General features: G+C 42.1%; 1 protein-coding gene across 1 annotated transcript; it reads right to left on the reverse strand.

The window, feature by feature from the left end:
- Window positions 1-1,298: 1,298 nt before the first annotated feature.
- Window positions 1,299-14,910, reverse strand: LOC106609063 (ras-like protein family member 11A-like). Its single transcript, XM_014207440.3, has 5 exons — window positions 14,258-14,910; window positions 13,354-13,410; window positions 9,034-9,116; window positions 6,869-7,039; window positions 1,299-6,229 (listed from the first exon to the last, which is right to left on the reverse strand). The coding sequence occupies exons 1-5, from the start codon at window positions 14,406-14,408 to the stop codon at window positions 5,927-5,929; spliced, it is 765 nt and encodes a 254-aa protein (XP_014062915.1). The 5' UTR covers window positions 14,409-14,910; the 3' UTR covers window positions 1,299-5,926.
- Window positions 14,911-25,632: the final 10,722 nt, after the last annotated feature.

Consider the following 25,632-nt stretch of genomic DNA (forward strand, 5'->3'; position numbering starts at 1 on the left):
CATCTCAACCCACCCAGTTCATATTCATTATATATATAGGCACGTTTTATCTTGTCTGGTTTAGCATCCCAGACAAAGCGAAACATTTTTTGCTCATATGATTTGAAAAACGAATCATTAGGAGTAGGCAGCGCCATAAGTAAGTGAGTAAATTGAGATATGACTAAGGAGTTAATCAGTGCACTTTTTTACCTCTCCACGGTTGCTATTTTTACTAGTTTTCTATTGAAATTCATTGTGGAGAGCTCATATCTTTTGTGATATGAATACCAAGTATGTCTACTTCACCGTCAGCCCATTTTATAGGTAAACTGCAGGGTAATGTAAAAGTTGTATTTTTTAAAGATCCAATACATAATACTGTACACTTTGATTTTAGTCCAGAGAGTCCAGAAAAGTTTCCTAGATCTTCAATGAGACATTGCAGGGATCTAGCTTGCGGACTTAATATAAAACTTGAGTCATCAGCATACATGGACACCTTTGTTTTTAAGCCTTGAATTTCTAATCCTTTAATGTTGTTATTTGATCTGATTTTAATAGCTAGCATTTCGATGGCCATAACGAATAGATATGGTGACAGCAGACACCCTTGTTTAACTCCTTTTGACAATTCAAAACTCTGAGAATTAGCCGCTATTTACTATTTTACACCTGGGGTTGCAATATATTACTTTTACCTATTTTATAAGAGACTCATCGAAATTGAAAAAATCCAGGCATTTATAAATCTAATCCAGTCTTACTTTATCGAAGGCCTGGCTTCTTAGATGTTTAATGTTGTTCTATTATTTCTAGTAGTTGTCGTATATTATCTCCAATGTATCGTCCATGTTAAAAACCTCTCTGATCAGGATGAACAATATCTGGTAAAACCAGAGTGCTATGCATTTCGCTAGTATTTTTGCATCACAACATTGAAGTGTAAGAGGCCTACAGTTTTTTAGATCTTTATATTTGCCATCCGGGTCTTGTTTTAATAATAGAGAAATCAGACCTTTCTGCTGAGTACCTGAAAGACCAACATTTCTATAGGAGTAGTTAAAACAAGCCCAAACATGGAGCTTTGAGTATATATCCTGTATATATATCCTGTTAAAAACAAATGTATAGGTTTTTGTTGTTGCTTTGTAATACTACTAGCCACCTAGCAATTTTATGAAGTTGGCTTTAGCTACCTCAGATAGGTTACCATTCTCTCAACCTCTGTAATGTCGTGTGTGTATGTGGTAAAGTCAGGCGTAGGAGTCAGGCGTAGGAGGCGTAAAGTCGTAAAGTCAGGCGTAGGAGAATCGAACTTGGTATTAATGGAGTCGTTTAATAGACTTGGCAAAACTCCATAATCAAAAATACAAGATAAATAAAAGTGGGTACAAGAAACCCTTCGCGCACCAATACATAATACACGAACATACAAAACAAACAATCTCTGACAAGGACATGAGGGGAAACAGAGGGTTAAATACACAACATGTAATGAATGGGATTGGAACCAGGTGTGTAGGAAGACAAGACAAAACCAATGGAAAATGAAAAACGGATCAATGATGGCTAGAAGACCGGTGACGTCGACCGCCGAGCACTGCCCGAACAAGGAGAGGCATCGACTTCGGCAGAAGTCATGACAACCTCATAACGAGCTATCAAGAAGCCATTGCAGGCTATCAATTTAGAGTAGCTGGCTTGTCTAACTATCTTAGCTGGGATGCCTGCTGGCAAGATTGGTAGACTTTAGAAAAGCAAGCAATAACTAAATGTACTGAATAAGACTCACATTCCTTTCAATCTTTGACCAAGATTTTAGCAGAGAAGCATATTTAGTTTATTTAAAAAAATAAACGCCACTCAGGAGGATACAGACAGCTCAAGAGGTATGCTTAGATATGCAGAAAATAAACATATATTTGTCATAGAATTAAGCATAATGATTATGGCTCTATATTGCAGGAAAAAGCTGTTTAAGGTGTGTGTGTGTGTGTGTGTGAGACAGGAAGAGAAGGACATTAAAATGTAAAGAATCCAGTCAATTACTTCTCTCTCATTTTTTCTTTATTAGCATTTCTAAACTACATCTCAAACATCAGTGTCTTGTTTACGACGGCATTCAGCCGGAAAACTGAAAATAAAAAGCACCGTTTCAGTCCGTTTGGTCCCTAATGAGCAGGACCCAGTATAGCCATACTCGGTCAGCCACCACTGTGAGATGAATCCTTGTACTGCCACATACTGAGACTGATTCATTTTATAGGTTAAAGGTCAGGGCTCAAGGGGTTAAAAGGTTTTGAAGTGTGGTGTGTGCGTGCGTGCGTATGTGACTGTAATCAGTTACGTTACCAGCAAAGATATTGTCTCACCTAGCTATCTTAATTTACTGCAGTGGGCTAAATCAGGGTCACACAGTGTTTCTTGGTCATCTTAAACAAATCTACTTTGAATCTACTCACTCACATGGTTATGGGCTTAAAACACCTGTACCATGTCAGATATAGAGTTGAAATGTATTCCATTTTGAGTTTGCGTCCCGATATTACACTTTATATATCACAGAAGACTGAAATATAACAAAGTGACAGGCTTCATTGCCCAAATCCTGAAGTATCCCTTTAAGATGAATGCACTAACTAAGTCGCTCTGGATAAGTGCGTCTGCTAAATGACTAAAATGTAAGTGAAGTTACTGATGCCAATTTTGGACAGGTAAATAACGTAAACTCAACCCCATTGTGTTGAAATGTGCGCAACCGTGACATTCAAATGAGACTGAAAAGAAAACTAATGGGACTGTGTTGACTTCAAAATCTGGGGTGTGAACTACGTTTCTATTCAAGCGTTGATCGACATGGTAATGGATTTTTGGTATTGGAGAAAAGTTGAAAAAAACGGAACCTACGTTACATCGTGGCGTGTCATGCCGTAACGTACAGCACGCATAAAGCAACTATTTCTGTCTTACAATCTCTCTCCACCAGGTGTAACACTTCTGTCATCGTTTAAAAACAAGAAATGGACAGTGATGGGGGATACCTAGTCATTTTTTTACATCATCACTGTAAGCGATCATGACTCTCAAAGCCGCTGTTTACTTCTGAAGATCACTTTAGCACCGCCCTAAAAACCCGATTCAAATTCGACACAAACCTTCAAATAGGTATGTAATGACACATTATATAAACTCTTTATAGTGTTTTATTTACATTTTAGAGGCGGTAAGGTGATAAGTTGGACAGATCAAGTGAAAAAAAAGCCATTTTCCCACACATCTCCTCTCCTTCTCACTACCACGCATTAGTTTCGCTTCCCTACCCGCCATTTTTAAAAAGACCCGACGGAGCTCATTTTCCTTCTTGAATTATGCAGAAACCGGCAGCGTGGAGGTCATGTCATTAATTTAGTTGGAAAGGGGAGAAATTGTGCTTTACAATGGTATTGACATTACAGTTGATCTGGAAGTATTACGTTTTTGGGGCGCTAAAATAAAGTCAATAGTACAAACCAAGGCGATGTACAAAAGTGAGTGAGTTTACGTTAGTATCTGTAACGGATTATATTTAGAAAGTCAAGTGTGTCTAACGGAGGAGGTTGGGGGCAACGACCAGATTCACAAAGAAAGATTCCAGGTGCCGAGGAATTTCTCATTATCAGAGCACTGTACCCCAGGCGTCCTAGTGTGTTGTCATTTCTGCGTCTCTCTTCTGGTTGTGTGTAACAGTCTTGCTTCCGTCCCTCTCCTTGCCCCAACCTGGGTTCGAATCAGCGACCCTCTGAACACATCAATAACTTGCCTCCCATAAAGCATCATTACCTATCCCTCCACTAAAGCCGCAGTCATTACAGAGCAAGGGAAACAATTACTCTGAGCAAGTGACATCACCGATTGAAACGCTACTAGTGCGCACGCCTAATTAGCTAGCCATTTCACACCGGTTACACTCACCCCCCTTTGACCTCCTCCTTCTCCGTAGCAACCCCAGCTGCTGGGCAGAGCCCAACTGAATGATCCGGGTACACAGCATCAACGTAACAGTATTGCTTCCGTCCCGCTCTTTGCCCCAATCTGGGCTCAAACCAGGGACCCTCTGAATACATTGACAACAGTCACCCATGAAGCATCGTTACCTATCGCTCCAAAGAGCAAGGGAAACAACTACTTCAAGGTTTCAGAGCGAGTGACGTCACTGATTGAAATGTTACTAGCGCCACACCGCTAACTAGCTATCCATTTCACACCAGTTACGTGTGTGTGTGTGTGTGTGTGTGTGTGTGGGTTCTGGGGGAACTGGGCACTCCCTAACCTCTGGTGCAGGGTTCCCCAACTGGAGTTTTCTGGGTACCAAAAATATATTTTACTTTTATTGATGGACATAAAAGATTAAAAACACCAGCAAATCAGCTCCAAGTGATTTTAATTTTGGAAATCCATTCCAAAGTATTCCCACGCATAATAGAGATACTGTATATATGTGATTGTATACAAATGTAAACAAGGTTTGATATATTATATCTGTTTGGGCTTCTTGCGGTCTACAGTATTTGCGGTTTTCAAATTATTTGTAATTATGTTCCGGCCCCCTGACCATCCGCTCAAGAAAAAAAATCAGCCTGCGGCTGAATCTAGTGGATGATCCCTGCTCTGGTGTGTGTTAAACTCTGACACGGCAGATAGAGGTGAAAGGTCATGAGAACTCGTGGTTGCATCCCAAATGGCACCCTGTTCCCTATATAGTGCATTCCTTTTGATAGGTCCTGGTCAAAAGTAGTGCACTATATTAGGAATACGGTGCCATTTAGGACGCACCCCAAGTCTCTTCCTTTCCAGACTCATATAAAAAACACAGACAGAAAGATACATCTGTAGGACATGGAGCCTCCACATATGTTACCTTAAAGGGGCCTGAGTAGGGTTGCAAAATTCCTGTAATTTCCCCATAATTCTCAGGTTTTTCTGAAATTCTGGTTGAAGGATTCAAAGTGTACTGCTTATTCCCTCCTGATTCTAGGAATCTTCCAACAGACTTTTGCAACCGTAGGCATCACAGTGGTTTGATGTAGGATGGAGTTTCCCCTAAGAACTGGTCTGTGGTCAGTTTTATCTATTGCCTTCCTGATGGTTTAAGTTAGGGTTGGGGTAGGGTAAACTGATCCTGTGGTTAGTGACTGTTCAGGGGAACCAAGCTGGTATAGATTAGTACAGACCAGGATGTCAAGGACTGTGGTTGAGTGCATTTTTTAGCAATTCAATTGAATTAAGCATGGCCCGTCCATTTTAAATGTTTCATTGAGAAAATACATAGGTTCCATCTCTAATGGCATTCTACGAGCCCTGGTCAAAGGTATATAATATAGCCTAGAACACTACCTTTGACCAGGGCTCGTAGAATGCCATTAGAGATAAAGATTCCCTTCATTATAGGTAATCTGTGATGCCGACATAATTTCTCTTTGCCTCTGGGTACAGTTTATTTTAGATTACATTCTTTAAATACAAATGTATCAAAAGCAAGTAGAGTTGACAACTGCATGATCGCTTAGTACGAATAGCCATCTCAGAGAAGCCTACGATTGGTCCGTTAGACCTGTCGTAGTCTGTTTTTCAGTCTCCTCAGTCACCATTGGTTGAATCGGCAGACAGGCTTGTTACATCACATACCACGAAGCCCACTCCTTTGTCGGAAGCGTTTGGTCTTGCTGTCTCTGTGCCATTCCTTCCACAAGTGGAATATAGATTTCCTTATCTCAATGTTCCATTCCAATAGAATGAAATAGAATATAGAACCGTTTATCTCTTCTCTCTGTTCCATTGAAACTGTTCCATTGAAACTGTTCCATTCATCCTCATACAATGACATCACAAGAGAGTCAACTGGGCTAAATCCATAATTCCAATTCTGGAACCAGAACTAGAACCATCGGAACCAAAACCAGAATCATCACAGCGTGGTAGTGGAAGACTTCCCCTTGGAAGAGAGCACCTGCCGGAACCTTCTTTTGAGCTCTTGCATGTTGGGGGACTTAGGCCGGGCTAGGTGCAGCCCCCCTCTCCTCTTCTCCCCGTTTCCCCCACCCAGCGCTCGGCTCACCTCGCCACAGAGGTGCAGGAAGGCGGCGTGGACCCCCTCGTGGTTCTCCCGGGCAGAGACCTCGAAATACGCACCACCCAGAGAGGCTGCCAAAGTCTCACCCTCATCGGCTGTCACCTGGCGGGCACGGAGGAGGTCACTCTTGTTGCCCACCTGGGAGGAGATGAGAGATGGATTAGACCAATGTTAAGGCAATGTCCAGAAATACTTCCAGATAAAATAAAGGTTATCGAGCCACCAGTATGACGAGGACATATACCGGGAGAGTTAAATATAACATATAATTTAATGTATCTCTATGAACATGGATGTAATAGATGGGTAACAGATACTGTATAGTTAAATAATAATAGCATCCAGCTCCCGTTACAAATAGTGTCACGTCTATTTGAAGGAGCGGACCAAAATGCAGCGTGTTCGTAGTTCCACATATTTATTAGACTTGAAACTGAACGCGATACATAAATAACTTGAAAACACAAAAAACAACAAACCGTGCCGCAGAGAGGAAAACACACTACTCAAAAGATAATAACCCACAAACAGGAAGAGGAAAACCCCTACTTAAATATGATCTCTAATCAGAGGCAATGAGGATCAGCTGCCTCCAATTAGAGATCAACCCCAAACAATCCCAACATAGAAGTAGACAAACTAGAACTTAAACATAGAAATAGAAAACATAGAACCCCAAACACCCCCTGTCACGCCCTGCCCTACTCTACTATAGAAAATGACATCTTACTAGGGTCAGGACGTGACAAATAGATGTAATATAACGGTCAAACCCACCAGTATGACAGGTATATTCCCTGCAGGGTGGATGCGTCTGACGTGCTGGTAGAGAGGCTGGATGGTTCTATAGCTGCTGTGATCTGTGATGGAGAAGACCAGGACGTAGCCATCCGCCCAGTAGATAGACCTGTTGATCTGCTCCTGACAATAAAGTCCCTCTGCATCGTCCTGGATAGAGGGGTGAGAGGCGAAAGGGGAGGGGGGGGGGGGGGGGGGGGGGGGGGGGTAGAGGAGAGAAAGAGAGGAAAGAAATAGGGAAAGTCAATGGTATGTAGCTAGTGATGTGTTCATCCGAACACCTACAGTAGTCTGCACGGTTATTATTATGAGATTATGGAGCAGACAGAAAGACAGCACACACTATCTCAGGCATAGTCTGTTTACAAGACCAGGCCTTTGAACGGGTGGTGGAAGTGAGTTTGATAAATGAATGGGAGCCTCCCCTTCTTACTGGTAATGATGAACTGTAAATAAGGAGATGTTTCCACTTGTTATATCCAGACCAGGATCAAATACATAAGCTACCGTATGTATGAAAAATACTTTTTTGCGATGGAGCCAATACAATGGAATAGTCCCAAAAGTGCAAATTGAGATACTGTTTTATTTACGGTAACTTTTAGTTTTTTAACTTTTAGTTTATTGGAGGTCAGAAAACCTATTTCCCAAGGGAGACTTGGCAAGTAATTTAAAGTACTTGACATTTGAAAGTATTTCACATATATTTGACCCAGGTCTGGTTACATATACCCTTAGGCTGTAGAGAGATACAGGGTCTGTGTTGCAAATGGCACCATACTCCCTATGGAGACAAGGGCCCATATGTCACGGGTATCGTCGGTGAAGGAGGACCAAAATGCAGCAGGACTGTGTTTGTTCATTTATTAAATCAAAACGAACACAAAAACAACAAACAAGAGAACGAACGATCCACTGACAGTCTGGCAAGGCACAAGGCTAAACACAGAACAATTTCCCACAAACACACAGACAAACACACCCAACTAATATAGGACTTCCAATCAAAGGCAACACCACACAGCTGCCTTCAATTGGAAGTCCACCACAATTAACTCCACATAGAAACACACTTACTAGACTACACATAGAAATACATAAACATAGACCATAAACCAAAAACCCGGAAATACTAAATCAAACACCCTTTTACCAAAACACCACCCCGGACCACAAAACAAATACCCTCTGCCACGTCCTGACCAAACTACAATAACAATTAACCCTTATACTGGCCAGGACGTGACACCATAAGGCTCCATAATGCCTGAGACTCCAGTCACTCTGTTATCATTTGGCAAGCGGTATCGAAGCATCGCGTCTCGGACCAACAGGCTCCGAGACAGCTACAACGCCTGGCCATCAGACTGCTGGACAGCTAACCCTAGCTGACTCCCTGCACAGACTTGTACCTGTGACTATTTCCACCTAAGGGACAATCTGCACCTTAGACATTATTTGCACTGACTAAGCAAACCCTCACACACAAACACACACACAAACACACATAAACACACACCCAAGAAGCCACACGCACACATGCACACACAATCAATGTTGCTGTTCTATTATATACTATTTACAGTATTCCACTGTGTGAACAAGTCACTACCCACATTATATTTGTAAATACAGTGTAACACAGTCCATTATTACTATGCTACCTCTTATTACTTCTATCACTTGTTATTTTTGACTTGACTCTTTTTATTGTTATTAATGTTATTGACTGATGTACTGCATTGCTGAGGGAGCTTGCACATAAGCATTTCACTGCACCTTTTATACCTGCTGTAAACTGTGTATGTGATGTGACTAATAAAATGTAATTTGATTTGAAAATGAGTGAAAATAGAAAGAAATTGAAAATAGGAAAGATTGCTGGATCGAATCCCCGAGCTGACAAGGTAAAAATCTGTCGTTCTGCCCCTGAGCAAGGCAGTTAACCCACATTTCCTCGGGCGCCGAAGACGTGGATGTCGATTAAGGCAGCCCCCCTCACCTCTCTGATTCAGAGGTTGAGTTAAATGCAGAAGACACATTCAGTTGTACAACTGACTAGGTATCCCCATTTCCCTTTCCCATTCCTTAATGTGCTATTTGGGATTCAGCCCTTGTGTGGAGAGAGAGAGAGAGAGACCGACCTGTAGAGAGACACAGGGAGTGTCCTGAACCTGTAGTGAAACCTGTTCTCCATCTAGATTGATCTTTCTGGAGTACAGGGCCCCTGGGGACAGAGATAAGCAAAACATTACTGACTATGCACAATGGATTGCTATGCAACAAATGAATGAGGATGTAAAATGTATAAGTTGCCTGTATTATTAGGGTGGATGTTTACAGTATAAGTTAATAAAGAGAGACATTTATTGGGTAAACCACTAACGTTTCAGCATCACAGGGCCTACTTCACAGTGTAGTGCCCTGTATAATGCACTACACAGGGATGCCGAAACGTTGGTGTTTCTCTTATAAATTACTGGGAGCCTATAGATTGTGCGACTCTATTTATTTTTATAGCCTACAGTTAACTCACCGTTAGTCAGCACCTGCACTAACTTTTTGGGGTGTGCGCCAGCTCATGCTTTTCACTGGGTGTTTATAAGTGAAATTGTTTCTAAATGTGTAGTAAACTAGTATGGGGTTCTTACAAGTTTATAACAATGTGAAATGACAAGTTCAAGTTTTATTGTCACATGCACAAGTACAGTGAAATGCTTAACTTGTAAGCTCTACCCAACAGTGCAGTAATCAATATCATAATAGTATAACTAAATAAAAAAAATATATACATAACAAAGAAAAACACAAACATAACATACATATAGGGTGAGTGGCAATACCAAATTTACAGCATTATGCATATTATGCAGAGATACTGGAGTAATTTGAGGTAGATATGTACATGTAAGCAGGGGATTAGGAGAAAGCGACTGGTTGTCATAGTTCCACCTGTCACCAGAGGGAAATAGAGACCATCCTGGAGACAATTACGACACTCAGGTGTGTTCTATTCCTCATTCTGATTTCCCTGTTAAAAGACGTGTGTTTTCTGTTGTACTTTGCAGAAGCTTGAATTGTTTACCGTGTGCGGTCGTTTCCTGAGTGAGTTTTCGAGACTTAGTGTTTGTTGTTTTGTCAAGTGCACTGTGATCCTGTGGTTACCGTTCTTAATAAAGTATTATGTTTATCCTTAACCACTGATTCCTCGTCTGGTCTCTTCTCTGCACCTGGGTCCAACCTCACTACGTCACAGCAAGCTTCTGCCTAAACATGGACCCAGCAGAGATCACCCAGATCAAGAATATTGTAACCCACCAAGGAGCGGCAGCAAGAATAACTCACCCAAATATAAGAGACCCTCCAGGCACTTACCAACTTCCTCCAACCACAGTCCAACCTCAACCCAGGAGGAGCCAATGCCCATGTCTCATCGCCCAGTGCTACAGGCGTTGACGTAGTTTCTCCAGGGGACCTGCACCGGGAGCCCAAGATCCCAGCCCCCGAGCGGTATGACAGCCACCCGGGAGGATGCAAGGAGTTCCTCACTCAGTGTTCTCTGGTGTTCGAGCTACAGTCCTCCTTGTTCCACACCGATTGGGCCATGATCGCCTACACCATCTCTCTACTCTCGGGGCAAGGCCCTGGCGTGGGCAACGGTGGTGTGGGAACAGCAGCCACCATCCTGCAGCTCCATATTAGCCTTTACTGCTGAGCTGCGACGAGTCTTCGACCACCCAGTCGGTGGACGAGAAGCAGCCAGCCAACTGTTCAGCATCCGCCAAGGGGCCAGACCAGAGGCTGACTTTGCCATTGAGTTCTGTACTCTCGCCGCTGAGAGTGGGTGGAATACGGAGGCCCTGGTCACCGCTTTCCACCAGGGTTTGTCTCTCCATCAAGGATGAACTGGCCTCTCGGGAACTAGGAGAGGACCTCGAGATCCTGATAACGCTGGCAATCAGGCTTGACAACCGCCTCCGAGAACACGTGAGACACCGCCTTTCAGACCAAGCCCATTCTAGTGCAGGTTGGGGTGAACCACTCAGAGACTCTGTTTTCTTTTGATCACTGCTCCCGAGAACCCCCTTATCATAGGGTACCCCTGGCTAGCGCTACATAACTATTCTCTTGGTCCACGGGACACCTGCTAGACTGGGGTTAGGACTGCCAGACTAAATGTCTAAGACCCCACCAAGAGTCTCGCCATGTCTCACGGTCCTAACCCACAAGTCCCAGACCAATTTTTGCTGGATTCACGAGGCTGACAGTGCATTCATGGAGCTCAAGGGACGTTTCACCTCCGGACCCAGCCTCGTTCATCCTGATCCTACTCGTCCCTTTGTGGTAGAGGTGGATGCCTCAGACACCGGAGCAGGGGTAGTCCTTTCGCAGCGGAACGAGGGGGACAAGAAACTGCACCTTTCTCTCTAAGTGGTTCTTGCCAGCGGAACGCAACTACAATGTAGGCAACCGGGAGCTCTTGGCAGCTAAGTGGGCCCATGAGGGGTGAAGACACTGGTTGGAGGGGGCACCTCATTCTTTTGTGATTTGGACGGACCACAAGAACTTGGTTTCCATTCAAGAAGCCAAGAGGTTGAACGCTCGCCAGGCTACGTGGGCTCTGCTTTTTTAACAAGTTCGATTTCACATAAGTATATCGCCCGGGATCTAAGAATCATAAAGCAGACGCCCTTTCCCACCAACACGATGTCTCTAACGAGGAGAGGGACTCTGAGCCAATCATCCCCAGCTCCCTCATTGTGGCCCCTGTGATCTGGAGTATTGCGACCATGGTCCGACAAGCCCAGACCCGAGAACCTGACCCTGGCGGGGGACCAACTAACAGACTTTACGTTCCGCGTTCAGCCCATTCCTGAGTACTACAATGGGGACACTCCTCTAACTTAACCAGGCATCCAGGAGTTAATCGGACACTGGAGTTCCTGAGGTGGAAATTCTATTGACCCAACATGATTGAGGATGTGAGATACTTTATTGCGGCCTGTTCCACCTGTGCCCAAAGCAAGTCCACGACAGCCACCGGCTGGGTTGCTCCAAACTCTGCCCATCCCCAGCTGGCCCTGGTCCCTCCTGTCCATAGACTTTATCACAGGGTTATCTCCATCCCAAGGGCTTACCACTATCCTGGTGGTCGTTGATCGGTTCTCCAAGGCAGCCCATTTCATTGCCTTACCCAGGTTTCCCACAGCGAAGGAGACCACTGATCTCATGATTAACCATGTCTTTTTCGACTACACGGATTTCGGTTCGTGGGCCCCAGCTCGTCGCATGGTATTGGAAAGCCTTCTGCTCCCTGATGGGGGCATCGGTGATTCTCTCCTCTCGGTTCTACCCACAGTCGAATGGGCAGACCGAGCGGGCCAACCAGGAGCTGGAAAAGTTCCTCCACTGTTTCGTCTCCACCCAGGCCAGCAACTGGAGCAAGTTTCTCATCTGGGCGGAGTAAGCCCACAACACACTGCCAAACTCATCCACTGGACTGTCACCGTTTGAGTGTCAGTTTGGGTTCACGCCCCCTGTTTCCTGAACTATCCTCCTTGCTCCGCTCCTCTGCCTGACACCAGGCAAACCGACACCGAAGGCCTCTTTGGCTCCTCCGACCGGGTCAACGGGTGTGGCTGTCCACCCGTGATCCTCCCTTAAAGGTGGACTCGCGGAAGCTCGCTCCACGCTACATAGGACCATTCAAGATCCTGAGTTGCATCAACCCGGTCACCTATCGTCTCCAGCTTCCCAGGTCTATGAGGGTCTGTCCATCCTTCCATGTCTCCCGTCTCAAGCTGGTAAGGACTAGTCCTTGCTCCCCCCCCAACCCCTGCCCCTCCGCCCCCTCGACTTGTTGATGATCATCTGGCCTACACTGTCCAGCGTCTGTTGGAGGCTCGTCTGGTAGCCTGCAGTACCTGGTGGACTGGGAGGGCTACGGTCCCGAGGAGCCGGTATGGGTGCCTGCTCCGGGACATACCGGATCCGGGACTTGTTCAGGATTTCAACCAACTACGTGGTGGTCACCAGAAGGTGATAGAGACCATCCTAGAGACAATTACGACACTCAGGTGTGTTCTATTACACATTATGATTTCCCTGTTAATTTAAAAGACGTGTGTTTTCTGTTGTACTTTGCAGAAGCTTGAATTGTTTACTGCGTGCGGTCGTTTCCTGAGTGAGTTTTCGAGACTTAGTGTTGGTTGTTTTGTCAAGTGTTCTGTGATCCTGTGGCTACCGTTCTTAATAAAGTATTATGTTTTTCCTTAACCACTGATTCCTCATTTAGTCTCTTCTCTGCGCCTGGGTCCAACCTCGCCACGTCACACTGGTAGCAGGATAAATAATGATAATAGTAAACAGTATGGCAGCAGCATAATTGATAGGTGGGTGAGTGCATGGTGGTGAGTGTGTGTGTATTTTATATGAACGGGACTGTTAGAATGACAAAACCGTACCTGTGTTTGCCTCATAGTCCCCGATGAACCTCTTAGTCAGAAACCTGACTATCAACGCTGTGAACGAAACAACGAGAAGAATAGTCTCCAATGAGAAACACCTTGAGAATAATAATGTAGTTGACTACATATTTTTCATAGTTGCCACTGAAGAATACTGTACTCCTAGTTGGCAGAGGCCAACAACATCCTAAACATGGACAAATATCGATGTACCCTTGATCAAGGAACTTAACCGTAACTACTCCTTTAAATTGCTCTGGATAAGAGTGTCTACTAAATGAAAAATATATATAAACACCTTGAGAAGAATACTAGAAGGCCACATATCTGTTATAGTTGCTGTAAGAGAATACTGCAGGCTACATACTGTATATTTTTCACAGCTGACATAGCCTGCTCCTTAGTTGGCATAGGCTGTCTGCACCCTAAACCAAATAGCACCCTATTCCCTACGTACTGCACTACTTTTCAAAAGTATGTCACTTTATAAGGAACAGGGTGCCATTTGGGACTTGTGCTCAGCCTGTCTGTCCTGGTCGAGTCTGTGAACGTACACGTCGCCCCCTGGCGAGATTGTTTACCTCCCACTGTTCAACTGGCACACCAGTGTGTAGCCTATCCCAAAGACATTATAAAATATTTAGGCGGAAATATTAATTAGACATTTTTCCAAAATCGACATTTTTATAGGCTATATAGGCTACTTGTATGGCCAATCCGTTTGCGCCAAACTGATGCAAATAAATGATTTCCATTCTAGCATACATTTTCTATTAGGACCCGATTAATACGCCTCGATAAATTCATCCAAAGAGTCAGAAATTAAAAACCTCCGGACTTTCACGAAAACAGAGCGATTCAGACTACTTTTGCACACTTCTCGTAAAGCTTGATCTCCTACCTGTTTTACCCACGTTGCTCGCTCCCAAAACCACGATCTTGACGTTTTTGTTGGGTACGCAGTCTAGAACAGGATACTCCTGTATTGGAACTAGCAGAAAGTTGCTAGAACCACTATTCATTGTTGTCGTTGGGTCGATAGGAAGACGCATTTAGGAGTCCTTATCGGTCCAGTCTGGGAATGCCGTGCCTCTCTCGTCGTCTTCGTCCCCCCACTGCTAAAACAATCCTGAGCCTCGGGAGCTGAGGCTTAGTGTGTCTCGCCCATGATGATAACTGAAATTATAATCGTCCACTTTGGCTGATACTCGAAACTATTCTAACTACCACTTGTAGATCCACTGCATTGAGTGCGCAACAAGTTGACAGAATCCAGTTATTTTGGCGCACCCTGACCAGAACCGTTATCTGACCGTAGGTTTTATATTGTCCCGGTTATTTCACATCGGCTAAGTATACCGAGACAGAGCAGCAAATAGTCCACATAAGCCAAAGGGGTTAGAGTAGCCTAGACAAGCCTATCCCTCCTGTTCCAGAGCCCGCAGCAGTGGTTCGTCTAGTGAGAGAAGAGAGACAGAGCAGCCGGAGAGGGATGAGAGAGAAGAATGAGTAGGCTAGAGTTGCTGAAGAGGCACAACTCCGAACTGAAATACATGTTTTTGTCTCATAAATGGCACCCTATTCCGTAGCCTATATAGTGCACTACTTTAGACCAGAATCCTATCGGCCCCTGAACCAACGTAGTGCACTATATAGGGAATAGGGTGCCATTTAGGACTCATACACTTAATCAACTCAAGGTGTCATAAAAAAATGCACACCTCTCCCCAACATGAAAAATATTTTCACACCACCCTTCCCTTGAACTGTAAAATAAATGTAACACCCTCTCCCTTCAAATAATTAACTCAAAATAATGTTAATACCCAAAAATAGGCTCCCGAGTGGCACAGCTGTCTAAGGCACTGCATCTCAGTGCAAGAGGTGTCACGGCAGTCTCTGTTTCAAATCCAGGCTGCATCACATCTGGCTGTGACTGGGAGTCCCATAGGGCGGCGTACAATTGGCCCAACGTCGCCTGGGTTGGGCTGGGGTAGGCCGTCATTGTAAATAAGAATTTGTTCTTAACTGACTTGTCTAGTTAAATGAAGAAAAAATAACAATACCACAGTTGATGCCACACAGAGTGACTGGCCAGAAGGTTGAGGGTTTGCCAACCACTACAGTTGAGCTCATTCTCCCTGACTGTTTCATTACTTCACGATCAGAGCTGGTTACAGACAATGGTCAACTAGGAGGGAGCCAGATTATCATCATATTGTTGCCATATTTATAATTATATAAAATAGATGCAACACATTTTACCCCAACAGGTTTCTGTGCCAATGCACCACACAACCAATAAACAAAACATACCGACTTCAGACGCTTCAACAACATGGTTTCTGTTTTCAACACCACAATAAATAGACTGTCAATCTCGACAAATAGAAAGCACATCCCTTCCTTCCTTGTAGGTTTACCAAGTATCGGGTTTGACAATCTCCGAATGTCATGAAACTTTTTGGTGTATTGTAACAGATGTCTCTTTCACCAATTTGCCACTGCACAGTTTGGATTGATTGATTGATTTATTTGTCAGTAAATAAAAAAATACGTACAGTACCAGTCAAAAGTTTGGACACACCTACTCATTCAAGAGTTTTTTTGAATAATAGTAAAGACATCAAAACTACGAAATAACAGATATGGAATCATGTAGTAAGCCAAAAAGTGTTAAACAAATGAAAATAGATTTTAGATTTTAGATTCTCCAAAGTAGCCACCCTTTGCCTTGATGACAGCTTTGCACACTCTTGGCATTCTCTCAACCAGCTTCACCTGGAATGCTCTGCGGTCCAACTCATCCCAAAGCATCTCAATTGTGTTGAGGTCGGGTGATTGTGGAGGCCAGGTCATCTGATGCAGCACTCCATCGCTCTCCCTCTTGGTAAAATTGTCCTTACACAGCCTGGAGGTGTGTTTTGGGTCATTGTCCTGTTGAAAAACAAATCATAGTCCCACTAAGTGGAAACCAGATGGGATGGTGTATCGCTGCAGAATGTGGTAGTGGCCATGCTGGTTAAGTGTGCCTTGAATTCTAAATAAATCACAGACAGTGTCACCAGCAAAGCAACCCCACACTATCACACCTCCTCCTCCATGTTTCACGGTGGGAACCACACATGCGGAGATCATCCGTTCACCTACTCTGCGTCTCACAAAGACATGGCGGTTGGAACCAAAAATCTCCAATTTGGACTCACCAGACCAAAGGACTGATTTCCACCAGTCTAATGTCCATTACTCGTGTTTCTTGGCCCAAGCAAGTCTCTTCTTATTATTGGTGTCCTTTAGTCGTGGTTTCTTTGCAGCAATTTGACTATGAAGGCCTGATTTCACACAGTCTCCTCTGAACAGTTGATGTTGAGATGTGTCTGTTACTTGAACTCTGTGAAGCATTTATTTGGACTGCAATCTGAGGTGCATTTAACTTTAATGAATTTATCCTCTGCAGCAGAGGTAATGCTGGGTCTTCCTTTCCTGTGGCGATCCTCATGAGAGCCAGTTTCATCATAGCGCTTGATGGTTTTTAAGACTGCACTTGAAGACATTTTTAAAGTTCTTGACATTTTTTGTATTGACTGACCATATCTTAAAGTAATGATGGACTCGTTTCTCTTTACTTATTTGAGCTGTTCTTGCCATAATATGGACTTGGTCTTTTACCAAATAGGGCTATCTTCTGTATACCACCCCAACCTTGTCACAACACAACTGATTGGCTCAAATGCATTAAGAAGGAAAGAAATTCCACAAATGAACTTTTAACAAGGCACACCTGTTCATTGAAATGCATTCCAGGTGACGACATCATGAAGCTGGTTGAGAGAATGGCAAGAGTGTGCAAAGCTGTCATGAAGGCAACGGGTGGCTACTTTGAAGAATATCAAATATAAATATATTTTGATTTGTTTAACACAGTCTTGGTTACCAGATTATTCCATATGTGTAATTTCATAGTTTTGATGTCTTCACTATTATTCTACAATGTAGATAATAGTAAAAATAAAGAAAAACTCTGGAATTAGTAGGTGTGTCCAAACTGTTGACTGGTACTGTAAATCTACACAAATAAATGTAAAACTGACCGGGATTGCACAACAAAGTTGGGAATTTATTTCCATTGAGGTCCCTATTTTGCTTCAGCGTATGCTACACTAATATAAGGACTAAATGCCTGTCTAATTTACACATCTCTATCTGGCTTATGGGGGGGAACTTTATTTTTTTATTGGAAAGTTAATTTAATTTTTGCTGTAGAGTTTTAAATCAGCACATCACTTCAATATTGTTGCTTTAAATCAGTCTGCACATGTGCATTGTCTATCTCTCTCTCTCCCTCAATTCCATTCAAATTATATCCAAAATAGATAAACCTGTTCAAAATCGATAAATAGATAGCTAGACAGGGGTCCCGTGTGGCTCAGTTGGTAGAGCATGGTGTTTGCAACGCCAGGGTTGTGGGTTCAATTCCCACGGGGGACCAGTACGGGGGAAAAAATGTATGAAATGTATGCATTCTCTACTGTAAGTCGCTCTGGATAAGAGTGTCTGCTAAATGACTAAAATATAGATAGATAGATAGATATACATACTATGGTTCAAAAGTTTGTGGTCACATAATTTTTTTTTATTAAGAAAAGCACATTTTGATCCATTCAAATAAAATACAATTTATCAGAAATACTGTAAAGCGGCGAGTCCAGAATGCTGGCCTTCTAGGCAGAGTTCCTCTGTCCAGTGTCTGTGTTTTTTTGCCCATCTTAAGCTCTTTTTTTTTATTGGCTAGTCTGAGATATGGCTTTGTCTTTGCAACTCTGCCTAGAAGGCCAGCATCCCGAAGTCGCCTCTTCACTGTTGACATTGAGACTGGTGTTTTGCGGGTACTATTTAATGAAGCTGCCAGTTGAGGACTTGTGAGGCATCTGTTTCTCAAGCTAGACACTCTAATGTACTGTACTTGTCCTCTTGCTCAGTTGTGCACCGGGGCCTCTCACTCCTCTTTCTCTTCTGGTTAGAGCCAGTTTCCGCTGTTCTGTGAAAGGAGTAGTACACAGCGTTGCAGATCTTCAGTTTCTTGGCAATTTCTTGCATGGAATAGTCTTCATTTCTCAGAACAAGAATAGACTCATGAGTTTCAGAAGAAAGTTATATACTTCTGGCCATTTTTAGCCTGTAATCAAACCCACAAATGCTGATGCTCCAGATAGTCTAAAGAAGGACAGTTGTATTGCTTCTTTAATCAGAACAACAGTTTTCATAATTCTAACATAATTGCAAAAGGGTTTTCCAATGATCAATTAACCTTTTAAAATTATAAACTTGGATTAGCTAGCACAACGCGCCATTGGAACACAGGAGCGATGGTTGCTGGTAATGGGCCTCTGTACACCTATGTAAATATTCCATTAACAAAATCAGCCGTTTCCAGCTACAATAGTAATTTACAACATTAACAATGTTTACACTGTATTTCTGACCAATTGTATGTTATTTTAATGGACAAAAAAAAATTGCTTTTCTTTCAAAACAAGGACATTTCCAAGTGACCCCAAACTTTTGAACGGTTGTGTATGTCCCAGCCTACCTCTTTCAGGTAATCATTTCCGGTAGTAAATTCAATGCAGTTTTTAGCCTTACATTTAGCTAATGAATGATGTGATATGCATAAGCTTCTAATGTCTAGCCTCTGTCTCTTGCGCAATATGCACCAGGTGCTCTGCTGTCCTCTCTCCTTAAAAAATGCTCCTTAGCTCTTGGAGTCCCAGGAAAAGCTAGACTAGAATAGCTTGCTGGAATAATTTAATAATTTAATATAATAATTTATTTGTTGCATTTCTTATACTAATAGACTATTGGAAGAGGGATGCAAGCTTTTGTTTGGTGAATGTTAAGTACCTCAGCCAATAGAACTCACAACCACGGGCCGGGAAGTTTGAAAGAATTGAGAATTGGGGAGTTTGAAAGAAGAGAGAAGGCGGAATGGCGGTAGGCTAGAGCAGTTCTTTGTTCAGACCTGTAACCATTCAATCTTTGTGAAGAGAAAAGAAAGCCATCGGCATCTTATTCTATATTATAAACTGGGTAGTTTGAGCCCTGAATGCTGATTGTCTGAAAGATGTGGTATAAATAAATAATAAATAAAAAATCAGACTGTATACCACCTGTAGACAAAACATTTATTTTTACTGTCCTAATTACTTTGGTAACCAGTTTATAATAGCAATAACGCACCTTGGGGTTTTGTGGTATATGGCCATTATATCATGGCTAAGGGCTTTATCCAGGTATACCGCATTGCGTTGTCCTTAGCCATGGTATATTGGTCATATACCACTCCCCCTCATGACTTATTGCTTAATTATTCAAGCATGTCATTACAATGTTGAAGATCAGGACAAATAAACATTTAATTTAGGGTAACTGTTGAAAGCGAGGAAGGAATGAAGTAACAAAAGAGAAAGAGGAGGTAGGCATGTCACACAACATTAGGGGAAATATTATGGAAGGTGTGCATGTGTCAGACTACCAATTATACAAATGTAAAATAAGCCCTATTATATTTCCAAATTAAAATCTAAATCGCTAGCCTAAAATTGTAACTTTGTAGGCACGTGTCCTGCACCAGCATCACATGTTTTCTCCCAGGTTCATGGTTTGAAAGTGGCGTGTAACTGCAGTCTATATACAGTACCAGTCAAAGGTTTGGACACACCTACTCATTCAAAGGTTTTTCTTTATTTTTACTATTTTCTACATTGTAGAATAATAGAGAATACATCAAAACTAGGAAATAACACATATGGAATCATGTAGTAACCAAAAAAGTGTTAAACAAATGAAAATATATGTTAGATTCTTCAAAGTAGCCACCCGTTGCCTTGATGGTGGTACACAGGGGTGGTATACAGAAGACCAAGTCCATATTATGGCAAGAACAGCTCAAATAAGCAAAGAGAAACGGAAGTCCAACATTACGCTAAGACATGAAGGTCAGTCAATCCGGAAAATGTCAAGAACTTTGAAAGTTTCTTCAAGTGCAGTCGCAAAAATTATCAAGCGCTATGATGAAACTGGCTCTCATGAGGACCACCACAGAAAAGGAAGACACAGAGTTACCTCTGCTGCAGAGGATAAGTACATTAGAGTTACCAGCCTCAGAAATTGCAGTCCAAATAAATGCTTCACAGAGTTCAAGTAACAGACACATCTCAACATCAACTGTTCAGAGGAGACTGTGTGAATCAGGCCTTCATGGTTGAATTGCTTTAAAGAAACCACGACTGAAGGACACCAATAATAAGAAGAGACTTGCTTCGGCCAAGAAACACGAGTAATGGACATTAGACTGGTGGAAATCTGTCCTTTGGTCCAATGAGTCCAAATTGGAGATTTTTGGTTCCAACCGCCGTGTCTTTGTGAGACGCAGAGTAGGTGAACGGATGATCTCTACACGTGTGGTTCCCACCATGAAGCATGGAGGAGGAGGTGTGATGGTGTGGTGGTGCTTTGCTGGTGACACTGTCTGTGATTTATTTATAATTCAAGGCACACTTAACCAGCATGGCTACCACCGCATTCTGCAGCGATGCGCCTTCCCATCTGGTTTCCACTTAGTGGGACTATCATTTGTTTTTCAACAGGACAATGACCCAAAACATACCTCCAGGCTGTGTAAGGGCTATTTGACCAAGAAGGAGAGTGATAGAGTGCTGCATCAGATGACCTGGCCTCCACAATCACCCAACCTCAACCCAATTGAGATGGTTTGGGATGAGTTGGACCACAGAATGAAGAAAAAGCAGCCAACATGTGCTCAGCATATGTGGGAACTCGTTCAAGACTGTTGGAAAAGCATTCCAGGTGAAGCTGGTTGAGAGAATGCCAAGAGTGTGCAAAGCTGTCATCAAGGCAAATGGTGGCTACTTTGAAGGATCTAAAATCTAAAATCTATTTTCATTTGTTCAACACTTTTTGGCTTACTACATGATTCCATATGTGTCATTTCATAGTGTTGATGTCTTCACTATTATTCTACAATGTACGGTAGAAAATAGTAAAAATAAAGAAAAACCCTTGAATGAGTAGGTGTGTCCAAACTTGTGACTGGTACTGTAATACAGTATAATACAGTACAGTAATACAGTCCACACTCAAAAAGATTAGCTTGCTGGAGCTTGTTTCATTTACTTGCCCAATGGAATGGAAAATTTGTAAAATGCAGGGAAAATATTCACAGTCTTTAGGACGTCTATAGCTAGGTTTCCATCAAATTGGTAACAGATTTTTATGTGAATATTCTAAAATCTACATGTAAACAATATGCGCATTATGAGCAAAAAAAGATATAGCTTGTATAAAGAAAGGAAGAGAAGCTTAGGCCTATCCCCAGAGAGATAGAGATATTCCAGCAGCATGCTACTACACTGACTGAGTCTGCTATATAGATATAGACTTACAAAAGGAGGCTCATTGGTTCATTTTCGATTAGCATATTTTGCATAATGATAAGCATTATATTGTTAGATTATAGGAGAAACTCTGGTAGGCCTGAAACATTCTTCCTCAACTCCATTTCAACTGTCAGAGTAAATTGGAGCATCGGTGAGGCACTGCCTTCCTATCATAGGCTTGCAGTTGCTAAAGCTTAATAATAGCCAGACCACACCAAACCTTCACAAAAATGTATAAACTTTATTAGGATAATATCAAAAGTAAGTCAAGCCATTGTTTATAGGGAATATAGGAGCAGGCTATTGCGTCAAAAACAACATTACAGTTGGTACTTAATTTGGCCAAAGAAAATGGCTCAACATAATGAAACAAAACAATTGCGAATTGGTTTAAACCTTCACAAAAGTTTGGAACAGGCAATATTGCAGCAACTACCAACAAAGGCAAGTGCCTACCATACCCAACAAATGATAGAAATAGGCTGATGATATTTATTTTACAACAGATCTACTTAAAACCTATTTTAAACTAAAATATGGAGCAATTGAAAATGTCTTAACAAAATTTAACAAAACAGGTGTTGCATATTTAAAAAACTGGTTTCAATGAATAAATAGGCTTACAATAATAACAATTATATTCAGTAAAAATAATGATAAAAAAATGATTATAAATAAATGTAAGTTTCAAAATTGCATCCTTCCTGAATAGGGAGTTGCACAGTAGCCTGCATTTGGCCTGACCAACCTTCTCATCTTCCACTACAATATTAACACTTATATTACATTCCCCTTGTACGCTATGATAGACAGCCTCTCCTGGACAATTTGGCCCACTACAATTTTATTTATTGGCTCTTCATTTTTTTTATCAGCCAAAAGCCAGAATTACTAAGGGAAACCCTGGAGCATTTTCCAATCAGAGTTTTGGTTTTCTAACAAAAAAATGTTGCATAGGTATAGTGAATGTGCCCACTCTGGTATTGGCACGTGTGCTCTAGCCAACAGCTTGCAGATACAGTGCAGGTATAGCCTACTACATGAGATTATGGACAAAAGTGCTAGATTATTTTTATTTGTCAAATGGCAGCCAAGCATCAATCATCAAGTCACCAGAATAAGACCTATTGAAAGGAGCATCAACCTGCACTTTCACCACCCACTGAAGTTCATCATAATTCATTTCATCTGTAGCCTAATAAATTCCATGCTTTTTCATGACACTTTCTATCCGACATGTAGGGTACTTCACTGCATAAAAAGGTTGGATGGAAACCTGGTTAATGTCAAGCCATTTTGAGGATGCTGAAATTATATTTTGGATGAATGTGCGTATGCCTACAGGAGACTTTTGTAGTAGCCTAATCCGATTAATACACTGTGACTGGTTGTGTTGATGTCACATATAAAAAGGTAATACATTTTAACAGTTAAATGATAAATATTTAGGCTATATTGAAGCATTAGCTTCTGGGTGCACGAGGAATAGCCATTTGGATTGGAGAAGAGGCAAAGCACATGTTGAGCTTTCCTGAATAACTGGGCCTGCCAGTAGTATATGTGGCACATGATTATGGGAGGACTTGGGATAATGATCTGAAACAGACGATTCTTCTGATACTTTTACATCAGTATCAGAAGTAAAAATACAGTCTTACTGGCCTGCTATAGTGCCTTTCTAGAACTTATAAACTGTCGAGAGTAGTCCCACAACTGATCCAAATCGAATTAAAAACAGTCAAATCACAGGACTTTTGCGCAATTATTCAAATGACAGTTTCACTGCAGCCTAGAGTAGAATGTTGTACTCACTTGAAACAATAATGCAAGTATTCATTGCATTGTGGAGTTGAATACTACTATTATAGTCTAGGTAGGATAAATGTATTGTTTCTACACTGTGTGCACAATTATTAGGCAAGTTGTATGTTTGAGGATTAATTTTATTATTGAACAACTACAGCGCTCTCGGTCAATCCAAAATGTTAATAAACCTCAAACCTGAATATTTAAGAAAGTAAAAGTGAGGTTTTGGCTTTCTTTGGAGAATATCTATGTGTGTACAATTATTGGGCAATTATTAGTGTGCAGAATTATTATGCAACTAAATGAAAAACGAAAAGTTCCCCCATCTCACTTGTTTATTTTCATCTGTTAAAGTGAGAATAAACAAACAACTCAATTTATAAAATGAACATTTCTGACATTTAAAAAAAAGATAGAATCTGTGACCAATATAGCCACCCTTTTCAATAACAGTCATAAGTCTTCCATCCATGGAGTCTGTCAGTTTCTTGATCTGTTGACGATCAACGTTTTGTGCAGCAGCAACCACAGCCTCCCAGACACTGGTCAGAGAGGTGTACTGTTTTCCTTCACCGTAAATCGTCCGTTTAACAAGGGACCACAAGTTCTCAATAGGGTTTAGGTCAGGTGAGGAAGGGGGCCCATGTCATTCTTTCATCTTTAAGGCCTTTACTGGCTAGCCACGCAGTGGAGTACTTCGATGCATGCGATGGAGCATTGTCCTGCATAAAAATCATGTCTTCTTGAAAGATGCAGACTTTTTCCTGTATCACTGCTTGAAGAAAGTGTCTTCTAAAAACTGGCAGTAGGTTTGGGAGTTGAGTTTGAGTCCATCTTCAACCCGAAAAGGTCCAACTAGCTCATCATAATAATACCACCCCATACCAGTACCCCACCTCCACCTTGCTGGCGTCTGAGTCGAAGTGGAGCTCCGTTCCCGATCCAGCCACGGGCCCATCCATCTGGTCCGTCAAGAGTCACTCATCTCATCAGTCCATAAAACCTTTGAAAAATCTGTCTTCAGATATTTCTTGGCCCAGTCTTGACGTTTCAACATGTGTCTTGTTCAGTGGTGGTCGGGTTTCAGCCTTCCTTATCTTGGCCATGTCTCTGAGCACTGAACACCTTGTACTTCTGAACACTCCAGGTAGGTTGCAGTTCTGGAATATGACAGCACTGGAGGATAATGGGTTCCTGGTAGCTTCACGTTTGATTCTTCTCAAATCTTTGGCAGTTAACTTGCGTCTCTTTTTCTCAACACGGTTCTTGCGACCCTGTTGACTATTTGCAACAAAACGTTTGATGGTTCTGTGATCACACCCCAATATCTTAGCTATTTCAAGAGTGCAGCATTCCTCTGAAATACTTTTTACAATTCTTGACTTTTCAGAGTCAGTTAAATCTCTTTTTTGGCCCATTTTGCCTGAGGAAAATAATTTGCCTAATAATTATACACACCTTGATATAGGGTGTTGATCTCCTTAGGCCACACCCTCCCTCATTACACAAATACACATCACCTGATATGCTTAAATCCAATAAGCATTCCAGTTTATACAGCTTGGAGTTGGGAAATATGCATAATAATGATGATATGGTCAACACACTGACTTGCCTAATAATTGTGCACACAGTGTAAACAAGATCAATAGGGGAGCTGTGTAAGGTTTTGAGCAGTGTGTTTCATGTGTTCACTGCTCTTTCATGCACAATGATGCACCTGGCCTGTCTGCTGTCTATCAGCTATTTCTATTGGTTCTTATCTATTCAAATTGATGCAGCTTTGAATGCTGTTATGTGTGGTATGATTGATAGTCAGCCTATTGTCACTACGAATGGTGGATAGAGGGCAGGATAGACCTTAGACTGGTAGATTATACTGACCTGTAGTAAACAGAAAAGAGTAGTGCATAAGGGAAGTACCAAAACACCTTGATATAGGGGTGGCGCATGCAAGCAGATGAGAAAATGTGGCTAGGATGGAAGAAATGCTATAGTAAAACCTGCAAAAGAG

Source organism: Salmo salar, chromosome 07 (genome assembly GCF_965601325.2).
Source record: "Salmo salar chromosome 07, fSalSal1, whole genome shotgun sequence".
In the NCBI taxonomy this organism is placed as follows: domain Eukaryota; kingdom Metazoa; phylum Chordata; class Actinopteri; order Salmoniformes; family Salmonidae; genus Salmo; species Salmo salar.

Bases quoted from the DNA above. Each gene is read 5' to 3' on its own strand.
- LOC106609063 (XM_014207440.3), bottom strand. From the start codon at position 14,408: ATGCGTCTTCCTATCGACCCAACGACAACAATGAATAGTGGTTCTAGC. The intron at 9,117-13,353 runs GTACGGTTTTGT...CTCTGTCCCCAG, and splicing joins GGACTATGAGGCAAACACAG to GGGCCCTGTACTCCAGAAAG. The intron at 7,040-9,033 runs GTCGGTCTCTCT...CCCTCTATCCAG, and splicing joins CTCCCTGTGTCTCTCTACAG to GACGATGCAGAGGGACTTTA.